Consider the following 25,445-nt stretch of genomic DNA (forward strand, 5'->3'; position numbering starts at 1 on the left):
AGGAGGGCATCGGGAATAGGGTTGCCATAATGGAGGACCTCCAAACCGGGACAAATGTAGGACCAGGTATGAAAATGTAGGATTTTTTTTTTTTAATTTCCTGGCTAGGAAATTTAAAAAAAAGTCCTACATTTTCAAACCCTGTCCTCCTCCTCCCGGCTTCGGAGGACGCCTAGGCTCTCTCCCAAGCCGGGAGGAGGAACAGGGGCCGCTTGGAATCGCGCCACGGTTCCAGTGGCCTCTTCCTCCTCCCGGCTTCGGAGGACGCCTAGGCCGGCTCCCAGGCCGGGAAGGGGCGCGGGGAAGCTTGGCACTGTGGCGATCGCCACGGTGCCAGGCTTCCTCCTCCTCCTCCCGGCCTGCGAGGGAGCCTAGGCCGCCTCCCAGGCCAGGAAGGGGCGCGGGGAAGCTTGGCACCGTGGCGATCGCCACGGTGCCAGGCTTCCTCCTCCTCCTCCCGGCCTGCGAGGGAGCCTAGGCCGCCTCCCAGGCCAGGAAGGGGCGCGGGGAAGCTTGGCACCGTGGCGATCGCCACGGTGCCAGGCTTCCTCCTCCTCCTCCCAGCCTGCGAGGGAGCCTAGGCCGCCTCCCAGGCCAGGAAGGGGCGCGGGGAAGCTTGGCACTGTGGCGATCGCCACGGTGCCAGGCTTCCTCCTCCTCCTCCCGGCCTGCGAGGGAGCCTAGGCCGCCTCCCAGGCCAGGAAGGGGCGCGGGGAAGCTTGGCACTGTGGCGATCGCCACGGTGCCAGGCTTCCTCCTCCTCCTCCCGGCCTGTGAGGGAGCCTAGGCCGCCTCCCAGGCCAGGAAGGGGCGCGGGGAAGCTTGGCACCGTGGCAATCGCCACGGTGCCAGGCTTCCTCCTCCTCCTCCCGGCCTGCGAGGGAGCCTAGGCCGCCTCCCAGGCCAGGAAGGGGCGCGGGGAAGCTTGGCACTGTGGCGATCGCCACGGTGCCAGGCTTCCTCCTCCTCCTCCCGGCCTGCGAGGGAGCCTAGGCCGCCTCCCAGGCCAGGAAGGGGCGCGGGGAAGCTTGGCACTGTGGCGATCGCCACGGTGCCAGGCTTCCTCCTCCTCCTCCCGGCCTGCGAGGGAGCCTAGGCCGCCTCCCAGGCTAGGAAGGGGCGCGGGGGCCGCCCCTCATCGCGGCGATCGCCGCGAGGGGAAGCGTCCTCCTCCTCCTCCCGGTCTGGGAAGAAGCCTCAGCAGGCTCCCAGGCCAGGAAAGAGGCAGGGGCCGCTCCTCATCGCGGCGATCGCCGCGGTGGGAAGCGGCCTCCTCCTCCTCCCTGGCCTCGTGGAGGCCTTGAGGACCCCGCGGCCGGAGCTCCGACCGCGGAGCCGCCTCCAAGGCCTCGCTGGGGCCCGGGAGGGAGCGTCTCCGCGGCTGGAGCTCCAACCGCGGAGAGCCTTCCCAGGCCTCAGCAAGGCCTTGGAGCCGCCGCGGGGCCTGAGGTGGCCGCGGTGGGCGGGGCCGTCCCGGTTTGGGCGCCAAACCGGGCCGGGACCGGGACAGGACCGCCCAAACCGGGATTGTCCCGCCCCCCGGCGGGATATGGCAACCCTAATCGGGAAGGATCAGCCCTCTGTGGAATCAGGCAGGCCCCCCTTCTCTCTCTCTCTCTCTCTCTCTCTCTCGTGTGTGTATCTGTCTTCGCAGTTTTACAGAGTTTGCAAAGGGCAGACTCATTCTGCTTCCCTCTCACACAGTTTCTGGGGCTTTTGGGGCACAGAGGATCCCTCCTGCCCCCCCCCTTCCTGGAGCATGTGTGTGTGCGTGCACTTGTGGAATTGACAATGGGGATTTGTTTGTCTCCTTTTGATACCCATATTTGAATCTGACTCTAACTAATGTGCCTTTAACCCCTTGTTGAGTGCTTGTGTGTGATAACCTTTAGCAAATGGGATTGCTTTTCTGGGATTCCCCCACTTTATCCATCTTTGGGATGGACGCACATAGCTCCCCGTGTCGTAACGTCCATAGTAAACAAAGAAAAAGAAGAAAAGGTTGCATTTGCTGGTTTGTTTGAATATTTGATATGCCACCTTTCTTGATATGATAGCCCAAGGTGATTACTTGTACACAATGTTTTTAACAAAACAACAACAATTAAAATTTAATCAAATAAGAAAACCCATCAGCAATTTAATAATCAAAAAATCCAGACAGTTTTGTAAAGGAAGCTGGGGGGAGGGGGGAACAGAGGCCAAAAGAAACAGCAAATCCATGTCAGTTTCAAAGGAAACTAGCAAGGTCTTACCCTGACATTTTAAATCGCTTCACATCTGGACTTCCCAAGTATCATTGAATAAGGCATTTCTTAGCATTGGTGCTATGGTCGAAAAGGCTATGCTCTAGTAAACATCTTGTAAACCAATTTTCATAATGAAAAAGACTACTTAGTTTGAATGTTGGACTCTGGAGATCAGGGTTTGATTCCCAGTTTGAGAATCCCACTGTGTGACCTTGGGCAAGGTCTCTCAGCCTCAGGGAAAGGAAATGGTAAACCTCCTATAGACAAATCTTGCCAAGAAAACCCTATGATAGGTTCGCCTTAAGGTTGCCGTAAGTCTCAAATGACTTGAAGGCACACTACAACAGCAAAAAAAACCCCAACATTATGGTGCCTGTTCAAAGGGTCTGTTTATTTATTTATGAGCCTCCCCCAAATATTAGATATATCAGCCAGTCAGTCAGTCTGTCAGTGAATCAGTCAATATGTCTATCAGTCTATCAGTAAAAAGTTTATATGGCAGCCAAGTGGTAAGTGTCCTTGGGATGCTTTAGAAACAAAAGCAATCAAACCACAGATTTTACAATAAAAACAACAAATGGCCCAATATGGCATTAAAGGGTTAACCTATTAAAATAAATGGGCATCCAATGGATTGCCCTTGGAAGACTTTCTGTGAATGGACCATTATTAAAAAGGCTCATTCTATAGTAGCCACACCTCACAACACTGTGGACAGTGTCTTCTTGAAAGAGAGTGTGCCCCCCCCCCCCTCGGCCTTTGAGGGCTTTAAAGGTTAGCACCAATACTGGGAGCAGTTCACCACTCGTGAAAGCCAGCATGGTGTTGTGGTTTGAGCATTGGACTAGGACTCTGGAAATCAGGGTTCAATTCCCTGCTGGAGCTTAAATACCCACTGGGTGGCCTTGGGCAAGTCACACTCATTCAGCCTCAGGGGATGGCAATGGCAAACCCCCTCTAAAGGAACATGCCAAGAAAACCCTATGCTAGATTCACCTCACGGTTGCCATAAGTTAAAAAGTTACTTGGAGGCACACAACAACAGCAATGGAGTCCAGAAAATAAATGGTAATAAATCAGTTCCTTTAGATATATGTTTCAATATTCTCTAAGTGTTTCCAAGCCTCATTAGACAAGACACATATCAGAAGGTCCTACTATTACTGAGGAATATTTCACCTTTTAAAAAAAACGATTTATAGCATTACAAGAATTTCAATACATTGCATACCTCTAAGGACTCATTTGCAGTCATCTTGCTGTTGATGTTGACTAATGTGTGTTTGCTTATAAAGCAGGTCTAAGGAACGTCTGCCCCTTCAGATGTTCTTGAACTCTTGCCCCCTTCAGTCCTAGCCAGTCTAGGGAAAGATAAGGTATGGTGAGAATAGTAGTTCATAAGCATTTGGAGGACTGGAACTCACAGAACCTAAGGTAGGTCCAGCCTTAGACCCCTGGCTGTTAGATTCCAAATTAAGTGAATGTTCAATTGTTCATCTTAATACTGATCCATGCAAATACATAAGGGGAGAAGCAGATTTCTCCCTTCAAAAGTCTAAATCTGGCCAGTCTTGGCATATATTTTGTAATAAGAAAAAAAGTAGGAGAATATTTATGCCTCCTAGGATATTCGTTCACCAATCTTAATGTAGACCTTGTGGAGCAAAGAAGCTTCATAGGATGATTAGTTTAAGACACTGCTGACCCACAAATCAGTCAAGCATGTAGTCTTTTACCACAGGTTAGTATCATTGCTCTACCATGGCCACTTTAAGGTCAATGAGAAAAGATTTTCTCCTATTCCGTGGCATGCCGTGTCCAAATCAACAAAAACAGAATTTTAAACTGCTGCCTATGACAGGAAAAGGTTTGTGTGAAAATTATTTTTAATCTTTAAGAGGTGAACAATTTGAAGAACAAATATATCACAGAAGACACTGTGATAAATAAAAGAATGACAAACAACTTGCATCTCATATCAGTCAAGAAAGCAAAATCAAAAATGGTACATCTTCCCTAACATTTTCTTTTAATATTGATCTGCTTCAATGTTGGAGGAAAGGTCTTCATTGTCCCAAGAATTCCTTCTTTCCATAGAGTAGAAAACATACAGCCTTTTAGGTATCATTAGATTAAAAGACCTATTAATTCCTGATGATCAATGATGCAGGCTGAAGCTGATGGTATTTGGAGTCCAACAACATTTGAAGGGGCACAGTTCCCCACCTCTGCCACAGAAATCTAAGTTGTTTATCTAATATTTGTGGGCTGTTGCTAGAAGGTTGTAATTTAAAACACATGCTCTTGGCGATACCTGGGTTGTTTTTGGAACAAAGAACAAGGTATCAAATACTTGTGATAAATAAATAAAGTTGTTTCTTGAAAAAGGACTCTGCCCTATGTACTGGATGGGTTAAACATTTCCCAAAACACTGATGTTAGGTCTCTGTATGATATTTCAGATGAGGCACAAATGAGTACAAATCTAGGAAGCTGTCTACCAGAGATCTTACAGTGGCAATCCATTGGTGAAACTGGATCTGTGTTTTCCAAATCACACTCTAGAATTTGCAAATTGAGAAGCAACCAATATGCTTATGTTACATAATTGTACATTCTCTTTCCATACTCATCCAAAATTAATCATCAGTTGCCATTTACTCTAAGGTGAAAATTAGTTTCTCCCCAAGATGTGTGTGTCATCTATTCCATAATGCCCAGAAGGTCATTATGCCAGGAGAAGGCTGCAGTCAGAATTACTGGATTGGGTATTGTGTGGGTCTTTTCTTCAATATCATTTTTTCAGGTATGGAGACCTCAGGTTTTAAGTAAAGTTTTACAGCTGGGAGATTTTCATTTCTCTATATGAAACATTTTCAAAAGAAATTGCTAGTGTTCATTAAAACCAAATCTAAAATATTTATAGAAATGAAAATAGACTACTTTCCACACCTAATGATTCCATGCCTTGTTTTTTTTCTTTTCTTTTCTTTTTCTTCTTCACAACTTTTGAGTGGAGCTAAAAGGCCAGATTAATCAAAGGGATAATGGGCAGATATTTTATGGAGCACAGATTTGAAGAGCAGTGGGTGGGAAGTGGCTAATTTACATGTCATTACCCAGACTAGGCACAGATGAGGAAGGCAAGCTCCCGAGCTCTACGTACGGAACATTTTTGTATTAAGGTGCCACAGTTTATATGGATAGGAGAGAAGTTTCATTCATTGAGAATACTGCAATGTAAAGCTCTAGGCAAGGGTTTCTGAACCGGGGTACCCTAGCATTCTGCAAGAGGTTGCTAGGGGTTCTGCAAGAGATTGTGATTGGGGGAAAAAAAGGTGAACTTTTATTTTTCCGCTGTAGGTGCAGGGGTTTCCCGAGACCTGAAATTTACTTCAAGGGTTCCTCCAGGATAAAAAAGGTTGAGAAGGGTTGTTCTAGACATAAGAGATTTTTTTCTGCACTGCCACTTACACAGCAGTTGAAGCAGCAACATAAATGTTCCAAATACTTCATTTTGTTTTGCACTGAAGATTGTTGTTGTTGTTGTTGTGTACCTTCAAGTCATTTCCAGCTTAGGACAAACTACCCTAAGGTGAACCCATCATGGTGTTTCCTTGGCAGGATTTCTTCAGGGGAGCTTTGCAATTGTCCTCCTCCGAGGCTGAGAAAGTCTGAGTAGCTCAAAGTTACCCAGTCGGTTTCTGTGGATGAACAGGGATTCAAATCCTGGTCTTCTAGGTTCTTAGCTGACACAAACCACTACACTGCATTGTCTCTCTTTACACTAAAGATACAAGGTATATGCAGTGGGCCCTTGCTATCTGCTGGATCCTCCACAGATACCAAAATCTGTGGATGCTCAAGTCCCATTATAAACAACAGTGTAGTAAATTGTTGTCCCTTATATAATATGGCAAAATCAGATCTTGCTTTTTGAATTTTTTTAGAAATATATATATATTTAAGCTGTGGATGGTTGAATCCACAGATACAGAATCCATGGATATGGAGGGCCAAATGTAGTATGTCAGGTCATGGGTGTATGAATGGAGGGAGGACAAATCTCAAAATGTGAATTTTAAAAAGAAGAAAAGTCAAATTCTGTTTCTAAAATTGTTCTCAGTTTTCTTATGCAGATACATAATATGAAAAGAGAAATAGCTCAAGGTCTCCCTGGCACCCCTGCAGCTCTAGGTGAATTAAAATGTGTTGCCCTGCCTTTTTGTTTCTCCATATGCTAAGCAGCATAATAGCTGCTGGGATACAGTTTTCTTATTTTCATTTTTGACATCTGTCACTTGTTCATTCCTCTCCCTTTGTGACAGTGACTGTGCTCCAGGCAGCTGGTGGAGATCAAAAAGCTCTCCGACTTATTCCTTGGCAAGGTGGAGATATCAGCCTTGCCAGTGAGTTCTTAGTCCTTGTTGCCTACTCCAAAAGTGAAGGTGACAGTTCTCTCTGTGTAGCTCAGGCAGAGACCCCTGGGATTTTGTCCTCTCACTGGTTCCTAGCTTGCTGCGACTGGACCAGAGAATGCAGATACCTGCCAGTTGTTTTGAATCATATGGATTTGAAGCTTATTTCTGTTTCAACAATAGCAAGGTAGAGCTAGTATTTCTTTACCATATCTAGAATAATAGGAATATATAAAGCTGCCTTTTACTAAGTGAGTCAGGGCACTGGTCTGTCCTTCTCTGTATTGTCTACAAGACATGGCTGGCAGTGACACATCATAGTTTCAGGAAGCGCTCTTAGCCATCCATATCCATGTGCTGAATCGGGGACCTTTTTGGGACTATGCTGTACTGAAGTTGCAGCCTTGAAACTACTTCTTTCCTGCTGGCCTGTCTCATTTTCTTTCTGCTTGGTAGCCACCTGGAAGCTCTGCAGCCATATGATTCGAATGTATGTCCCACCACGGAGCATTGCAGTTGGTTCCTGTAAATCCTTTTGATGGTGTTAGACAACACATCCCTCCATATCCCTGGCCATTGTCCATTTTCTGTGTGACATTGTCATCCAGAAACATCTGCTGATCCATGGTTGGAAACCACTGTTGCATCTTGTCTCCCCCAACCCCCCCTAAAAAAAACCCCAAAGAAACACTCCACAGAGAACCTGGTACACCAGCATGCAAGTAGCATATCTGAGCAAATTTACATGTAGGGTTGTGTCCCCCCCCCCCCCCCCAATACTTTGGCATCTGTTGTGGAACAAGCTTTTCAACTATTGTTTTCAGTGGAACTTCTTCCATTCCTACAGTTCTAAAACATAATTCCCATTGGAATAAATTGACAGTTTTTATAAGAATTGCTGTCTACTATCCAGGATAACTGTCTGCATCTGAAGTATAGCAGAAGATGACATCTTGCCTTAGAGTGGATGTGACACATATTTATCTATTTTTAACTTTCCTCATAGATATATTCCAAGGTCTATGAATTTTTGCAGAAATTTTTATGTTCAAATATTAATGCAAATTGTTCTTTTCATGCTCCTGTAACTGAATTTATGTGTCAGAAATTGGTTGCTGAAAATTCTGTGCAGTTTTATACAGGTGTATGTAGTCATGCGGCCCACATTTTGTTCAAATACATAGAATCATAGAGTTGGAAGAGGCCACAAGGGTCATTCAATCCAACTCCCTGCCATGCAGGAACTCACGATCAAAGCACCCATATAAAACAGGAACCGATTTCACATATGTGTCTTTTGGATATGATGACTATATTTCACCCTTGAGAATCATATCTGAGTATTAAATAATCCTCATATGGTCTAAGTCCCAGAGATAGATTACATTTTGCACATATTCAGAAATGTTCATGCTTAGCATTACAGAGACCTTCCTTACTACCATGAAGGCAGAGACAGACTGTGATCCAAGTATGTGTTGGAGAGGAGGTGCTTCACAGAAAATGGCTGCAGGAGACATCTTCCCCTGTAAGCTCCTGTTGCATCAACACATAGCCTGTTGCATTGACAGGCTATGGTAGAACTATAGGACATGCTTTGCATTCCTTCCAATATTTCACAGATGAAAACCAAGACCTGTGTAGCCAAGCAACATCAGGGCTGTGGCCAACATCGCAAAATGGATGAGGAAGAATGCACAGGCTAAGGGAGGCTGCAGCTGCTTGCTTTTGCCCATTGGGAAGGGCAAGATTCTGCCTCTCCTCTCTCCTCTGCTGAGTTAATTGAAGAGCAGACTACTTTTTCACTTTGGACTCAGTCTGCAGCAACTGAAGGAAGCTGAGGGCAAAGGGAGTGGGAGGAGGAGAGTTAAAACTCTCTCTTGGGACATTTTGAAAGGAGCTCAAAAAGCCAGAAGAATAAACAAAAGAAAGCAGAGAGGAAGCTAGCTTAATTTTTTTAAGAAGTAAATTCTATGATCTGGCAGTGGCCAACCTTGATATACTAGGGTTGACTTTTGTTTACTGACACTGATTTGGGGTGGGGAAATGCAAACCTATTTTAGATACTTTGCAATGGCACATTAATTATGATAATTTAATACATGAAAACTTAAAAACAAAATTGTGCACTTCCAGGCAGTCACAAAAAGTGTTTCCTCTGTGAAAAGTTTTCTTTTTGTAGTGCCATTCTATCCTCTCATATTGCTCTTCATGGTGCCATTGTAAACTCTCTGTAACACTTGAGTTTGCCCTTGTGTTAGGTACTTCGCAGCAGTGTAGGCTGTTGGATAAATACACTTCTGGAATTTAGAGAGATACCTAAAGATTTTCTGTCTAAATATGCAAGAACATTTTGAAAAGGAAATAAGCAAGTGAAAATAATTAGAAATAAATTAACAGGTCTTTACTTCACAGTAGAGGCATATCTCAAGTGCGGTACAGACCTGCCTGCGCCTGTTTTTCCACTGGAAGGAAGGCTCAGCCGCCAAATGGAGAGGCTTCCCACCAGCAGAAAAAGAACCCACAAAAAGCCAGTTCTTTTTAAGCCATGGTGGGGGCGTAACAAGTGTGCCACTGGCGCACTCATTTGTAAGTGCCACGCAGCGCCGTGCGGACACCACACGGCATTTACATAACAATGGCAGCACCCATGTAAACGGTGCTGTCATTGTTACACCCTCGTCACGTGCGAGGGTTGCGGGGCATGTGGCCTCTCCGCCCCCAGGCAACCATCACACGTGATGAGGGCACCTGAAAGGCTGGTATGTACCAGGCCTCAGTTAACAAAACCTGTGACAAAGGAGCTCTTTTATTACAAATTCTTTTTACACCTGTCCAGTTTTGTTTTTCCTCATTCTCTGTCTAATTGGAAGGCTTTTAGCAGCATCTGCATCAGGAACATGGTGAAGGAGGGCTGGAGAAACACAGATTTTCAGTGTCAGGTTGTAGCAACATGCTTGCAGTAAACAATGCAATATAGTTTAAAGTGAGAAAAAGCAGGATTCTGCTCTAGCCATTCCTACTGTAGCTATATGTGCCTGCCTACAACAGACAAGGTAAACAGCAGCTCCTTCCAGAATCTCAATTTGCATGGTATGCAAAAGGGGAGAACAGATAAGCATACTTTACAGGCTCCCTTCAGTATGCTTTAAAAAGAAGAAGAAGAGCAACACTTTATAAGTTTGGCTACCAAAATGAAAATCGTAAGAAAGGTGGAGGCTGGTGAAATAAAACATTGTTCCTGGGTGCATTTTTGAAGATGCCTTCAAGTGATCTCTAGAAGGCTGAAAATGTTTTTGTTTACTGGTGAAAGCCTTACTCATCTTGGTTGTTTCATTTCACTTCTGCATATTGTCAGCTTTGGACAAAAGTTTGCTGAAATTTATTAAATGTTCTCTTCTTGTGATATATACTAGAGTTGACTTTTGTTTACTGACACTGATTTGGGGTGTCCCTCTTGTTTCCATGTTATTTTTGCCCCTGGTAACAAAGTTTTTGATAAAGAAGTAATGCCAGGAAAATACCTACTTTGTCAATTGAGGTATACCTGTATTTGACTTAAAGTCCCAGCACAGAGTTTGTTTGTTGAAGATAGCTGAGCTTGCTTTTCAGTTCCCCAAAACTTTAACATCATTCTAGGCAGGGTAGGTAAAAGGCAACTGGCAGCATTCTGTCCTGGAGCTGTAGAAAAGGCAAAGGTGGCAGCAGCTGACAGCGGACCACAGAAACATCTGCCATGTTCCATGTTGACAACTGCTGTGGATAAAACAAATGCAGCATGAATGCAGGGCAGAAAAAATGGGGAGTCTACTTAGACATTTTCCCTAAGTGTAGTCTTGCCTGGTGACATTAGCCTTATTCTTGGAGGGCATGTTTAGGAAGACAGAATGAGACTTGCCTGTCGCCTTGCAACAGAAAGGCAAAGAATTTGCCCTAACAAACTCAGACTATTTCTATTTCAAAGTCGTTCTATTTCTTTGTTGATTATAGAACATATGATTTCCAGATGCCAACTTTATTGACTCCAGGCATGAAGCACTTCTACTCCAAATTTTATTTATGTACAAATTCATTTATTTCTCAATACTGAATAGTTAAAACATTATGTCATTTATACAAGAAGTTTGGAAATTCTTACAGCATTTAAATATGGATGTGTATAGTGTTGGAAATTTTAATTGTAGCTTTCTACTCCCTGATAATGACCAAATTATCTATTCTTTTTCCTTACTGGATTGTATTAACAAAGGAGCCAGATGGTGCGAGAATAAATACAGGGCATCTCAATATGGTGATGTAATTTAGCTGCATTCTCATTTCACTTGAGGATTACCCTCTGTAACAGAAGAACTAGAGACATCTAATAAGATACTTCACACAGTATTTTTGTTTGCTTTATTGTCTCCACCTCAGACAGCACGACAAGATACAGTGACAACAGATACTGCAGTTCTGACTAGGAGAACAGATGTAAGGAAAAGGATTTTGGTTTCCCCATCTCATGCCCTACATTGTATACTTTTATTTAAATGCATTTGTTTCACACAACACCACACACATTATGTGTTTTCTTTTGTCATGTAAAAACTAAAAATGTGGCCTCGGTATGGATATAAATGATAAATTACTCACCCATCCACATACACACCCCAAAAAACATGGTTAAACGTGTCTCAGCACTTGAACTATACTTAAAAGAGTGCTGCAAAGCAAGATGTGAAACAAAGTTGATATGTAAAGCATTGGCTTTTTTATTTTATTTTATATCCCTCCATTCTTCCAACATGGGATTCAAAGCAGCTTACAATGCCTTAACTATGGGGCCAGAGGGGACAATATCTTACCTGACCCATATGCAGAGACATGAATAAGAGCACATTCCCACCAGATGTACCCAAATATCCTCAGACATTCCTGTGGGGCAGCAATAGCCCAATACAGAGAGGCATATTTTGCCAATATATCTAAATACCATAATATCTAGTCACTGGCAATCCAATCTGCCCAGTTAGCCTGTATTCAAACAGCACAGTCCTGTGCAGACCATACAGGATCAATGCATCAAGTGAAGAAGGTAAAGGAGGTATGTGCTTGCTTTTTTGCATGCCCACCTCTTCAGTCAAGCCCAGTGTGAAGTGTTCTTTCACAGAAGAGTCACAGCTCTTTTCTGTAAAGCCTACGTTGTTTTCCTTAGGCTTTACAGAAAAATATTTCCTAACTGAAAATTGCCAGATAGGAAATAATTTCTAGGGAAAATGTTTTTTTAAACTCAGAGGACACGGAGGTACAATTATGTAACTAAAATGGCACCATTTCAGCACTAGAGGTAAATGATTTCCTGGTTCAGTGGATGGAAGGTGTGCAGATGTACAGGAACAAAACTTTGGGGTTGTGCGGGGGGATAACCTGTGAGGGAGGGAGGAATAAAAAGAACATCCCAGTAAGGACCAAGAATACTCAGTGGCTATGAAATGCTGACTGACACTTGAGGGAGGGGAAAGAAAACTTGGCAAGAGGAGGAAAGTACTGGAGTGTCCTGAACCTTGAACAGAAGATATAGCCATGCTAGTCTGTATAATCAGTATTTGGAGAGATCTTGTAGCACCTTTGAGACTAACTGAAAGAAAGAAATTGGCAGCATGAGCTTTCGTAGACGTCAGTCTACTTCTTCAGATGCATCTCATGTTTATTTCAGTTAGTTTCAAAGGTGCTACAAGATCTCTCCACATACCTGAACAGAAAGATTATGCACTCCACACTGCATGCACCTTTTTGTAGCAGTTCCACTTGTGTGAATTATTTCCTTTTGCTTCAGGTTTCATGCTTAGTATCACACTGAAATTGCCATCCTGTCCATAAGGGGAAAATCCAATGTTTGTATTAGGTCAACACCTTTATTAAGGCAGCCAGAATATTGCAGAATAGTGCAGATTGGCTCTGAATTACACAGAGGCAGAATAGGATTTCAAGGTAGATTACTCTTAGCATAATGGTCAAATGCATGCAGCCAAAATGCAGAATACTTATTTATTTGTAAATCAAATCCTTATTTGATTGCCTTTCATTATTCCATGGTTCTTTATTTCAGAGTCACTCTCCCAGGCAGTCTTTACACGCACGCACGCACGCACGCACGCACATGTTTTAGTACAAAGGCCTAAGGCAGAATATTTGACAATATTAAAATTAGGTAATTCTTAATGGTTTCTCCTTAAAGGGTGATATAGCCATCAAACTTCTGTCAAAAACATTGTGAATTTTTATGTCCTTGTATACTAAAAACTTAAAAATAAATCGTCACCAATGCTTGAGGCTTACAAAGACAAGAGAGTTTATCTTAATATAGGCTGAGTCTTCCTTACCTGAAGTGCTTGGAACCAGAAGTGTTGGGATTTCAGATTTTTTATTTTATTTTATTTTAGGATTTTTGAATATTTGCATGTACATAGTGAAATATCTTGGAGATGGGATCCACATATAAACCTGAAATTAATTTGTCTCATACATACCTTATATACATGGCTGGAAGGTGATTTTATGCATAGTATTATTTAATAATTTTGTACATGAAACAAAATTTGTGTAGACTGAATCATCAGAAAGCAAAGGCATAACTATGGCCAAAAGCAGACGTGCCAAAAGGACTGTTCCAGGACCGTGCTAGGACCATGGCAACCGCAAGGGCCCAGTCCTGATCCGGGCTGCAACTGTGGTCCTAAACTGGACCGCTGGAAGGAGCAGATTATATCTGCTCTTTTTTGGCCTGGTTCTCTTTGCTTAGCACTTCATTGGCACAGCTTCTGGCCACATTTGGGGCATGTGTCATCTAAATGCAATGTTCCCAATGCTGCCCGAAGTCACGTTGTTTTGCCCGTGTGTTTTGGGCCTATCTCAGCCACTCACATGGACAATTTGGGATTTTCGATTTTGGAATTTTGGATAAGGAAGACTCAACCTGTAAAGTTAAAACACAGCTTAATTCCACTTCGCAGAATGTGCTCTGTCAAGCCAGAGATAGAAGCTCCTGCAGTTGCTCAGAGTGATATGGAATATTGGCAGTAATCAGGGACTGGAGCCTTCAGAGGGAAGAAGTAGTGCTTTGCAAGATGTGCCATATATTTTCTAATACAAATGTGTTTCTATCACTGTTTGATTTTGTTCTGTACACACCAGATCATTTTGTGTGAGAGTTTCTACAGCTTTAAAAACATAAATTAAATATATGCTAGAAAAGGATAACAGAGAGGGAAACACTAATCTCCTGGAACCTATCACTGAATTAATATGCACCTGTAATCATATTGCTTTTAGATTTAAGAGATTTGTTAGTATGCTGTTCTGTCTTTCTAAAGTAAGCCTTGGGGTATCTCAGTTGGGTATCCAGAAGAATTAATTAAGCACTTCAATATTTATAAATGAGTTTATAACTAGTTTTAAATCTATTTGGATGTGTTTGTTTTCAACAGGTTTCTTGTACAGTAAATGAGGAATGAATGAGGTGAATCAAAACCAGTCGTAGGTTATCACTGATATTGCAGGCATCCCTGTTGCCAATATCAGCAGAAAGGCTTATTAAGCGATGTCCAGATTAAGTAAGCCTTTCTATTGGGTGCATCTTTGTTTATCATGTTGGGAGGGGGGGCAGTCTTTTGCCTTGGGCCTTTTTAGCAGCCCTAGCTATGTGATGAACATAGTTACAGGCAAAACATTTAAAGGGATACTGTCTATTTGACTAATACTGTACTCATGGTGACAGTTAGTAGGTGATTTGAGTGCACAGAACCTCTGCTGTCCCTTCATTTCAAAGGTCCTCACTAGCTCCTGGAAGCTAGGTCATGGGAAGCATGCATGCCTACCTACCCTAGAGGAAAGGCAGGGTAAAACAAAGCAAACATACAATGATAAATAAATGACACTAGGGTGGAGGTAGTTGGCTCAAGCCCTCCTTCATCCCCATCTTGCTCTGTCTTCTCAGATAAGGTGTGAACAAGGAGAACCTGCATTTGTTTGAATATGAAATATCCTTGGCATCTGATGAACCCGCTACAGGAAACTGGAGGAAGAAAAGAACTAAAGGCTATCCTAAAGATAAAATGCCTTCAGTGCTAGCTTTCTGTTCATAGACGACACAGTTCCATTGCAGCAACTAAAAAAAGATAAATAAGCAATTGGCATCTGTGCTGGGAAACATGGTAGCAGACAGAAATATCAAAAGTGTTGGGACCTGAGAGGTTCAACCTACATTTGGCTGTTATTATCATGCAGGTTGGTGTTGCGTACCTGCTTTATTTAATCAAATAGAGTAGGTGCTTGGGATTGAGCTAAAGCAGAGTGATGAGTTCACTTTTTGCCCCTATGGGAATCCGGTAACAATCAGAGCTTTCTTCCCATTGTAAAGAGCAGCTATGGGGGCAGTTGGAACTGCAGTGGTGGCAGAGCATTAATGCCCACTTCACATCATGGTCCCACCCTCATACACCCCTGATGCCAATTACTTTTAAAACAAGAAGCAACTAGACCACACCAAGCTGTGATAAAATTCAGGTCTATTTTGACCTTGAAATAGTACAGTTTACTTCCAAGGAGTGTGTAGATTTTGTTTGTTTTTTTTTAAAAAAAGAATACATACAACCTATTTTAAAAGTTGTATTTTGAAAGAAAAGAGTTAAGGCACTAATGTTAGCTTTCTTAATATTACAGCTATTAACCATACAACGTGGTTTCTTAAAATGTTGTAAGGGTATATATGTATAGAGGATCAAGTCAAAAGTTGAATATTTTGAGAAAGGTTTAGCTTTAAATGGACCAGTGTCCCTTTAAGGACTGTACATGTAAAAAAGAAAGAAAGAAATGATTATTCAATTAGCTTTACAGTCCTAGGCTTATTGTCTTGGAAGGAAATTCTATTTAAATTGGTGGGATTTGCTTTCAAGCAACCATGTTTAGGATGGGGCTGTCGTTTTAGCAGTTCCATTCTCTTTTTGTATGGTACTTGATAATCCTGAAAATGTTTGGCATTCTCTTCTATTTTTACAATCACCATTAGTCTCTCTGTGATAAATATTGTAGCCAATATTTTATCAATACAGCATTATGTGTCTGGATATGCTTATCTTTTATTTTTAGTTTCTGCACTGTTCTTTAAAAATGGGCACAGAAATATATAGTACGTTTTTCTTCCTTTTAGAGTAGGGAGTTTTGTGTTTTGCATTGTGTGTTCCTTAGCCTAACTGCTGCATCTTAATGGCTGTTTTACCTGCAGTGATTTCAGCAGTGCAAGTGTGTGCCATGAGGACTGTTGGCGTACACTGATGTATGTGTGTGTTTTCCTTTCAATTCCATCTGTTCTTCCCCATCATTGCTTATACTCCAGTGACAAGGCTCTGTTATTTCATGAAGTCCCAGGATGACTGTTCAATGGCACCTAGTTACACTAAAACTAATTCAATTGTCCTTCCTGTAGCAACAAAAATTTTAACAACACCCTGAGGGTTTGAAATCCAAGCAAGGTGTCAAGAAAAAGTTTGTGCTGTTATTTTTATGGCTTGTTTTCAGTTTAGCACTATGAGCAAAGGGCAGTATTCCTACTCCTCATCAGGCACGTGATTCTCAGCAGTACAATGCATGATACAAGAAATGTCTCTTGCACTGTATTTCTATATATGCAGTACAACATTCTAAGCCATCTCTTTGTATCATTTATGAGAAGCATGCTTTCTTAAATGACCAACCTCTAAACCTGTTGAAATGAATGCAGTTCTTTTCCAATTAATATACTAAGGGAAAAGATGCCATGTGTTTACCTGAATTGCTCTCACATTATTAACTTTAATCCCTATTACGTACATTTCAATAAAAGCACAGGAACAATCATATTCTGTTATTTAAAGCATATGGTTAGATGATAGAATTTAAATATTAAATCAGAAAATGCTAGGAGGAGAGAAAGAGAGAGCACTCCTGCCCTTCAGGAGGAAAAAACATTTTCGTAACAAATAATACTGTAATAGCAAATATAGTAGAGCCAGCATAGGGTAGTGGTTTGAGCATTGGATTGTGTCTCTGCACACCAGGGTTTGAATCTTGGCTCAACCATGTAAATTCACTGGGTGACTTTGAGCAAGTCACACGCTCTCAGCCTCAGAGGATGGCAATGGCAAACCCCCTCTGAAGAAACTTGCCAATAAAACCCCTTGATAGGTTTGCCTTAAGGTCGCCATAAGTCAGAATTAACTTGAAGGCACACAACAAGAAGTACATATATTCTCCACCCCATTCATTAATATAGGTTAAGGATATTTAATGATAAATTTCTAATAATGAGGCAGCTTCTTCCTTCACCCATCTCACCATGGTCATCTTTGGTAGTTGATTGGTCTGACTATGAAGGGATGCACCCTGATGATCCCAACCCTCCTGTTTGTCTGATGGGGAAAGAAGAGCAAAATCAATAACAAGTCCTGCAGAATCAAAGGAATGTGATGGTGCCTGTTATTGAAAGTTGTACAACTTTTATTTCAACATGATCATCCATCGAGTGATACAAAGTATAGATTATGATCCTGATTTGTTCTCCTTTGTAGAGTCAGGCCGAGGCCCACTACAAAGGAAGTAAGCATGCCAAGAAGGTCAAGGCATTAGAAGCAACGAAAAATAGACCAAAAGCTGGTGCTTCGAAGGACAGCTCAAAGGCCAATGTGAATGGCTCAGCTACTCCAGTCACGATCAGCATCACTGACAAATCAGGTCAATGAAATTTTCATTCTCTGTGTTCTTGGCTTCTCTGTCTTGCTTAGTGTGTGATTTTGGCTGCATGTTCTTGTCCATTACAGTGTTAGTAATTACTTTGTAATAAAAGATGAATGCTTCCTTTAGTAGTTGATAATACTTAGGGCAGAGCTTGTATTTTTCAACTTAATCCAAGTTTCAGATTGAAAAAGAAGCAAATCCTAAGGCATATTTCACTCTCCTGTGGTATTAGATTTTATTTTTAAAGTAGAAATTAAGTTGCAGAACTCTCAAATTGTGTGATCCTTCTGATCGTCTTCAGTTTCAGTTGCCAGTGTGGGTTGAATGTGTATTATAATATGATCTGATGGCTGTGTAAAGCTCTTGTTTCTGAAGATGGAAAGAGACTAGTGAAACCAGTGGCCATTATTCCCATGTAATGTGATTGGATCTTTCTGCTTCCAATTCAGTGTAAACATTTAGGTGGTAAACAATGATTGGCAAAGAAGATACCACAGAGGTGTGAGGGTTGAGTAATTCGCCTGTTTCTGTTGCGAACCACCATCCAAATTAAAATGTTCAGATCAGTACAGGGAGTGAGATCCGCTAGCCCTGTGGTTATAGCTCAGTGGATGAAACTGTATACTTCTAAATGGTATTAAATGCATCCTAATTTGCTGTCTATGATATTTATGTTCTCCATGGCTTCCATATTGTGAACTTGTTTATACCGCCATTGATACTGAGAAGTGAGAAGATAAACTCTTAAATTCACCTTATTCACATGGGCTTAGATGAGCTAATCATTTTATTACAGTGAAGCTGGGAAATACAGCCCCAGGAGATAACTAGAAGTTCTTGGCTGTCTCCTGTTTCATCTGGCAATATGTAATCAGTTTTAAAATAAAAGTCAACTTAGGTATGCAGTGATGGATGACAAGGCATCTGAAATCCATTCCAAAACTGAAAATATTTCTTGCTTAATCTGTAGTGAATTGCCTACTGCCACAACATTACAGATATATAGTTATTGGAAAGTCAATATACTTTTGGTACAGAAGATGGCAGGGGAGAGCATATTGAATCTGACCTGTTGTTAGCATAAACCCAACAGTGTTGTGTTCACTAAGTGTTACTATTACATTCATTTGCCAAGCTGCATACAAGTGACTCAGACTTAATGGGCTCTTTCGCTTCCTCCTGATAGAGGAGAAGAGAGTCCAGAATTGAACCACTCTTACAGTTGCCAAAAAGGTGACCAGGGATAACAGGGCCAATAATCTGGTCTGGTGCTGGCATCTATCTATCTCTTTTTTCCATCCTGGGAACCAGTGGCCACTGGGGCTTCCATGTCAGCGGGAAGGGTTCTAGTCCAAATGTTAAAGGAGCTATCTGAGCTGCTGAATTAGTTTATGGAATACAGCCCAGTGCCCCTGATAGCTCCTTTAAAATTTGGACTAAAGCCCAGAATAGATTCACTATCCCGTAGGAGCTCTGCAAGTTAGTCTATACTTGGGGCAAAAGTCCAAATGTATTCCTGCCCCCTCCTGCCTCTGCACACGCCCCAGAGCCACTGCACAATTTTTTTCCCTGCAGGGACATTGGGTAGATTGTCTATGCTACCTGATTGTCACTGTGGAGTTTTGGGTTTGCCACTGCCGCAGTTCCCACTACCCCGCTGTCACCCTAAAAAGTCACCGTCACCACCACTACACCTGCCACATCTTGTGTCACCTTAAAACATCCCTGCTGTCCCCACCACTTCCATCACTGATAGACGAGGTGCCCATATAACATGGGTATCTCATTTGGCTCAAGAGTCATGGTTGTACCAGTGGAGGGAGGAGGATAGAAAATCAGTTCAGGCCAGGAATTGAAGGTGGCAGTGGGGGCAGCAGTGGGGGCAGGTGCAAAAAATGTTTAAAGTGACAGCAGGGGCAGCAGGAGTAGAGACACTGGTGGCAGGGGCAGAGGGAACAGAGGTGCAAACCCTGGATAAACTTTAAAAGTGCACAATAAGGGAGTATACCCCAAATCTGGGGTGGGACAGGGCCATGTGTTGTGTTGGCCTTCTCTCCCCAGATTCAGGGGGAAGAATATTTTAAGATTTTTAATGAGTTTTCAGGTAGTATAGACAAGACCTGTAACAGTTAGTAATAGCCCGGTTTGTTTCAGGGCTGAGGCTGAACACAAGTGACCATGTACCAAGTAGAAACATATAGTTAGCCCTCCATATCCACAGATTCAATCATCCATGGCTTGAAAATATTCAAAATAATATATAAATTCCAAAAAGCAAGCTCTGATTTTGTCATTTTATATAAGGGACACCATTTTACTATTCCTTTGTATTTAATGGGACTTGAGCATCTACAGATGTTCGTACAATGGCGGACATGCGATACAGAGACTTCCTTCCTGTATCCTTCACAGAGACAGCTGCTCATGCGATACAGAGACTTCCTTCCTGTATCCACACATGCTCAGGAATTTATGGAAGTCATAGGACAACACCCCACCTTCACCCCACAGCAGGGTATCATAAGATTCCTGGCCCATCATGTGGTCATATGTCAGTGGTAGATTTCAATCTTACTCTCTCAAACCAAAAGACATACCACTGAGGTGCTTCATTTTATTTACTTATATTGATGTGTCATAGATATATTTACTTATATAGATGTGTATAAACAAAATTATGTGGCTTTAATAGGTATCCGAACATCTAAAATTGAAATACGCCAGACAGTGAATGTTTCCCAATAAATGGGAATGAGCTATTAAACGCTATTAAAAATTAATATAGTGTATCATGAAGAGAATAATCATGATTTTAATTTTAATAATAGTTGAGGAAAAGGTGCTGGAGTTCATGCACAGTTTTTTTGTATAAATAGAAGCGACTGCTCATCCCTTTAATTCCTCTAGAGCAGCAGCTCTCAACCTGTGGGTCGCAACCCCTTTGGGAGTCGAACAACCCTTTCACAGGGGTCATCTAAGACCATTGGAAAACACATGTTTCTTAGGAACTGGTCTTAGGAACCGAGACCATCAGTTGAGGGTCACCACAACATGAGGAACTGCATTACAAAGCTTAAGAACCACTGCTCTAGAGCATCTGAAATGATAAACATTATTGCCACTAGTACTTAGTATCTCTTTGTGCTTATTTTAAGGCTGCAATCCTATATCCACCTACCTAGGAGTAAATCTCAGTGAAGTCAGTGAGATTTACATCTGAGTTGACACATACTTTATAAATAAAATTGTGATGCAGATCTACAATCTTAAGAAATAGGGAGATGAAGGGAATAGGCTGAATCTATGCTATGCCAATTCTAGATGAAGTAGAATAAAATTAGAAGCAGAAACAGATGCTTAAAGAACACAGTTTGGGAAGCACTGCTTTAAAAGGAAGAGAAACCAAATGAATGTTGGGGGGAGGAGTTCAATGTGGTACAGAAACAGCAACAGAGAGAGTTTAAGAAACATGACGTGTAACAAATTAGAAGCACTTGAATACCATGCTTACTGTGAAGAAAGGAATACAAAGAAGTTGGCTGCCAAATTAATATCCTATTAATTTGCTTCTAAGCAGCTTGAAATTGTTAAGAGAAATAAAATATGTTCTTTTGGTGTGTGCACTAGCAGCAGTCATAGACCAATAGTGATCTACCTGCACTTTGCCTACCTCTTATCTAAGAGAGTTACTGCTGTCATTGAGACTTTAGATGTTTTCATTCATGAACATTAAATTCTCTATCCCTCCAGTTGCTACATTGTGTGGATGTAAAGCATGGATGTGTTAGCCAGAAAGCTCATTTGCATTACGGTTCCTTTTTTTCCTCCAGAAAAGATGGTCTTGTGATAACATTAATAGCTCAAAGACTCCTTTGATAGTGAGATAAGCCTCCATAATGAAACGATAGGAAAATGCACAGCAGAGGAATAAGTCAACCAGATATCACTCAGATCTTAATTTCTATAATTTGGGGAAGGAGATTGAATTAAAACAGGGAAGACAGAGTTCCTGAAGATACAAATGGCAAGTATCATCTACCCGGTGGAGGAAAAAAATATGTCCCTGTTCATATTAGTGATACTTCAATGCACATTTGTCTGTCTATTTGTTTTTCATGGACATATTCAACTTTACATCCAAGGCTCTCAGTGTGTGCCAAAGTGTCTTCCCTATTTTAGCCTTACAATAGCTCTGTAAATTAGGTGGGGATGTAATTCTTCATGAATTTCAGTCTCAAAGAAAGCAATGAGTACTTTTACCAATTGTCTTCCTGCTGCTAGGAAAGCCTGAAACAGATGAGCCAAAAGCACCACCTTCAGGGTGATCCAGGGGCGTGGTGTTCAGATGACGCAAGCCACTAGATCAGGCCAAAGTTGCGCCACAGCCACCTAAGGCAGTCCAGCTGCAAAAAGGGACCAAAAATTTACTCCTTGCCAGCAGTCCATTGCAGGCTGCGGTGTGTGGTTGGTGCAGACCAGTGCCAAATGGAGTGGGAGCAGCCTCTGACCGCTTCTTTTGTCCCATCTACTGGGCCCCAAAGTTTCCGAACACTGTACAGTTTATTAGCAGTTGGGGACTTATTCGGGGGGGGGGGGGGTGTGCACACTTTTTTGAACAAAAATAGATTTTTCTGTGCAGTAAACAGCATTTTTTACACAGAAAATAATATTTCTACTGAAAAATATTATTTTCTATGCAGAATATTTCCTGCACAGAAAATGCTGCTTTTTTTTATTTCCCAAAAGCCCTCTGTGAATTTTGCATGGAAGAAGCCCTGAACCTCAAAGATTCATATCATTTCAGGATTCTCCTCTTCAGGGTTTCTGGACACTTGAGAAACATATTTTTACAACCATTTGGAAAAAAAATTCCAAACCTTCTTTCAGTCCCTAGAGATTGAGTACCTGAGAGCTAATGATGAACTTGTCAGTCACCCAGTGAACATCATTGTTGAGTGAACTTTTGAATCTAGGTCTCATCAGTTCACCATCATAGTACCACTGTTACCTTGAAATATGGTATAACCATCTAAGATAGTAATAGGCAGTATGGCTTCAGAAAGACATAAGTCATTATTCAACCATGATTGAATAATAATCAAAATAACATTTAATAAGTAGATAACACAGAAATCCAAGAGGTAAAACATATGTAAAATATGTACTAAATAATCTCTGTAGAGTACAGAATGCAGGAGCATGTTGTTATAGTTACTTTAATTATATCATGTTATGCATTTGAAGTCAATTTCAGGCACATTAACTTATGTTCAGAAAATGGATAAGATATAGTTGTGTAGATCATAATGGAGGTTTATGTGCTCCTTCATCTAAAATTCTCCTGCACATGAAAAAATACAAACTTAAAATCCTTCTTTTTGGTGATAGCTTTTTAAAATCTTATTTAAGCATGGGTCTGTATTCAAGTATGCAGATTCCCTTTCATCAGAAAGATCTGCACATTAGAGATTTTCAGACCAGCGCTGAAGCGCTGGTAAAACACAGCTTTATAGCATGTCAGAGTTAACTCTGGTCAAATTCATCTGGATTTTTATCCAGAAAAAGGCATAGCCAACCGTGAACCTAAATTGTTTTGGGTTTGTGAGGTCTGTGTTTATAATGTTATTGCTGTGCCCGAAGCTAAATGAGTTTGCTCTCTAGATGGAATCAAGATTCAGACATGTTTCAGATCAGCACTAAATCACTGGTAAAACACAGCTAAAACATTTAGGAAGTACATGTGTGTGAAAGCCTGACATGCTTCCTAAATGTCAGGGAATCATCGGCTCCCCTCCAGCATCCCTGAATTGTTCGGGGGGAGGCAGTTTCCTATGAACACAAAGTTTCTATTGGTCTGAAACATGTTTGAATCTTGATTCCATCCAGAGAGAAACTCATTTAGCTTCATGTACAGCGATGACATTACAAACACAGACCTCACAAATCCAAAACAGCTTAGGGACACAGTTGCTCATGCCTTTTTCTGGATAAAAATCTAGACGAATTTGACCAGCATTAACTCTGACATGCTATAAAGCAGCATATGTGAAAAACTAATGTAATCCCATGCTAAAGTTGAAGGCTTTCATGGCCAGCATCCGTAGTTTTTTGTGAGTTTTTCAGACTATGAAGCCGTGTTCTAGACGAGTTTGTTCCTGATGTTTCACCAGCAGCTGTGAATGAATGAAGATGCCAGCCACAGCTGCTGGCAAAACATCAAGAATAAACTCTTCTACAACACAGTCTCATAGCTTGGAAAACCCACAAAAAACTAATCCCATACTATTCATTAATATTTCAATGTGGGCAAGGAAGAGCCTGTGTGGTTTAGTGATTTTGGTGTTGGACTAGGACCCTGGAGTCCAGGGTTTGAGTCCCTGCTCGTCCATGGAAACCTAGCGGGGTGGCCTTGGGCAAGTTATAATCTCTTGGTCTCAGAGGAGGACAGAAGAAATCTTGCCAAGAAAACCATGGGACAGAAGGCACACAACAACAACAGGGAGGTGTCAGGAAAGAAAGATATGTTGATTCTACATGTTTGTTGTGAGGATTGCCTTTTTAACATGTGAAGAATCCTGCTGGATCAAACCAAAGTCATCCTGCTTATCCCAGTCACCAACCCAATGTACTCAGGAAAGGCCATGAGCAGAAGGAGAAGGCAACAGGTCTTCCATGCTGTTGCCCACGAGGAACTGGTATGCAGTGACATGCTGCCTCCAATGTAAAAGGCATTGACTAAGCTGCTGATAAACCTGTCCTCCTGAACTTGTACAATCTTCTTTCAGGAAACTCAAATTTGAAGAGGTTGTAACTGAGAGAAACTGAGGCTTGGCAATAAATACTAATACTGGGACAGAGCTTATCCCCTATTTTTAAGAATGTTTTCCTCCCTGTGAAAGTGGGGATTCTCCCCCCCCCCCCTTGTTCTTCTTTTACGGGGAGGGTTTAATTTTGGAGATATGTCTAACTGGTAGTGAGAGCCAGGGGTTCCCCTATATATACAATATGCCCAATGACTCTTCTGTCTTCTTTTTGTTTTTAAATGTTAAAATATTCCCTGTGCAGTTACAGCAACACAGGCCTCACATCAGACAAGTTTCCCTCCCAGCAGCAGATCCTGGAATGACCATGTGATCACATGTGCTTACATGTTCATATAGGCATTCCAGGATCTGCTGTGGGATATTGTGTAGGAGAAACACACACATACATGCACACACATTTCTGTCAATCCTTTCAGTACAGAATAAGCTGAATTGAAGATTTGAGAGACACTTGGTTTCATGAACCACTACACAAAATGAGTCCCCCACCACCACTCCAACACTATGAAAGTGAAATATATCTGTTTACTTATCAAATAAAAATAGGAATCCTTTGATCACACCTTCTGAATCAAAACAAATATCATTCAGAATGAAGGAGCTGCAAATTTAAATTCCACATTTTTGTCTTTTCCTTTGTGATATAAAGGATAGGAAAGTAGATGCATATGTTTTGAACTACTTAAAAGAGATCTAGCGATGTATCTCAGAATATAAATGTAAGGCCTTGTGCTCCCTTTGAGTCTCTCAGCGTATGATCTCTTCCCACTGGTGTCAACATGAGCTTAGTTGTGAAATTTCTACATTTATTCCAAATGATTCTTTGCCTTGGATTCTATAATATTTTTGCTTTTGCAGTTACAGATTATTTTCTAGGATACTGCTGTTATGGCAGCCTACATTAATTTATTATGAAAATTCACCATAGAATTATATAGCTTGAAAGGACATCAAGGATCATCTAGTCTAACCTCTTGTCACTTCAGGAATCGCAGGTCCCCACCCAATGAAAGAGACTCCATCCAATGAAGGAGACAGTGGTCCACTGTCAAACAACTCTTACCATCAGGAGGTGTTCCTAATGTTTAGTCAGAATCTCCTTTCTATTAAATGTAATGTATTCATTCAGGTCCTACCCTCTGGCACAGCAGACAGCAAGCTTGCCCCCTCTTCCACATCAGTTCTGCATGTGTTTAGGTATGGTT

General features: G+C 41.7%; 1 protein-coding gene across 9 annotated transcripts in view; it reads left to right on the forward strand.

The window, feature by feature from the left end:
• Window positions 1-25,445, forward strand: part of ZNF385B (zinc finger protein 385B) — a 258,525-nt gene that overhangs the window by 215,252 nt on the left and 17,828 nt on the right. For 6 of the 9 annotated variants that reach the window (XM_089519651.1, XM_089519647.1, XM_089519646.1 and 3 more), the window contains 2 exons: window positions 11,081-11,137; window positions 17,251-17,413. In XM_089519651.1, the coding sequence (XP_089375777.1) occupies window positions 11,081-11,137; window positions 17,251-17,413 (220 nt within the window). The remainder of the gene's footprint in view (window positions 1-11,080; window positions 11,138-17,250; window positions 17,414-25,445) is intronic. The other 3 variants (XM_089519648.1, XM_089519649.1, XM_089519655.1) reach the window with 1 other exon arrangement.

Source organism: Sceloporus occidentalis, unplaced genomic scaffold, assembly GCF_023333645.1.
Source record: "Sceloporus occidentalis isolate IW3139 unplaced genomic scaffold, rSceOcc1.0.p SCAF_4, whole genome shotgun sequence".
Lineage (NCBI taxonomy): Eukaryota > Metazoa > Chordata > Lepidosauria > Squamata > Phrynosomatidae > Sceloporus > Sceloporus occidentalis.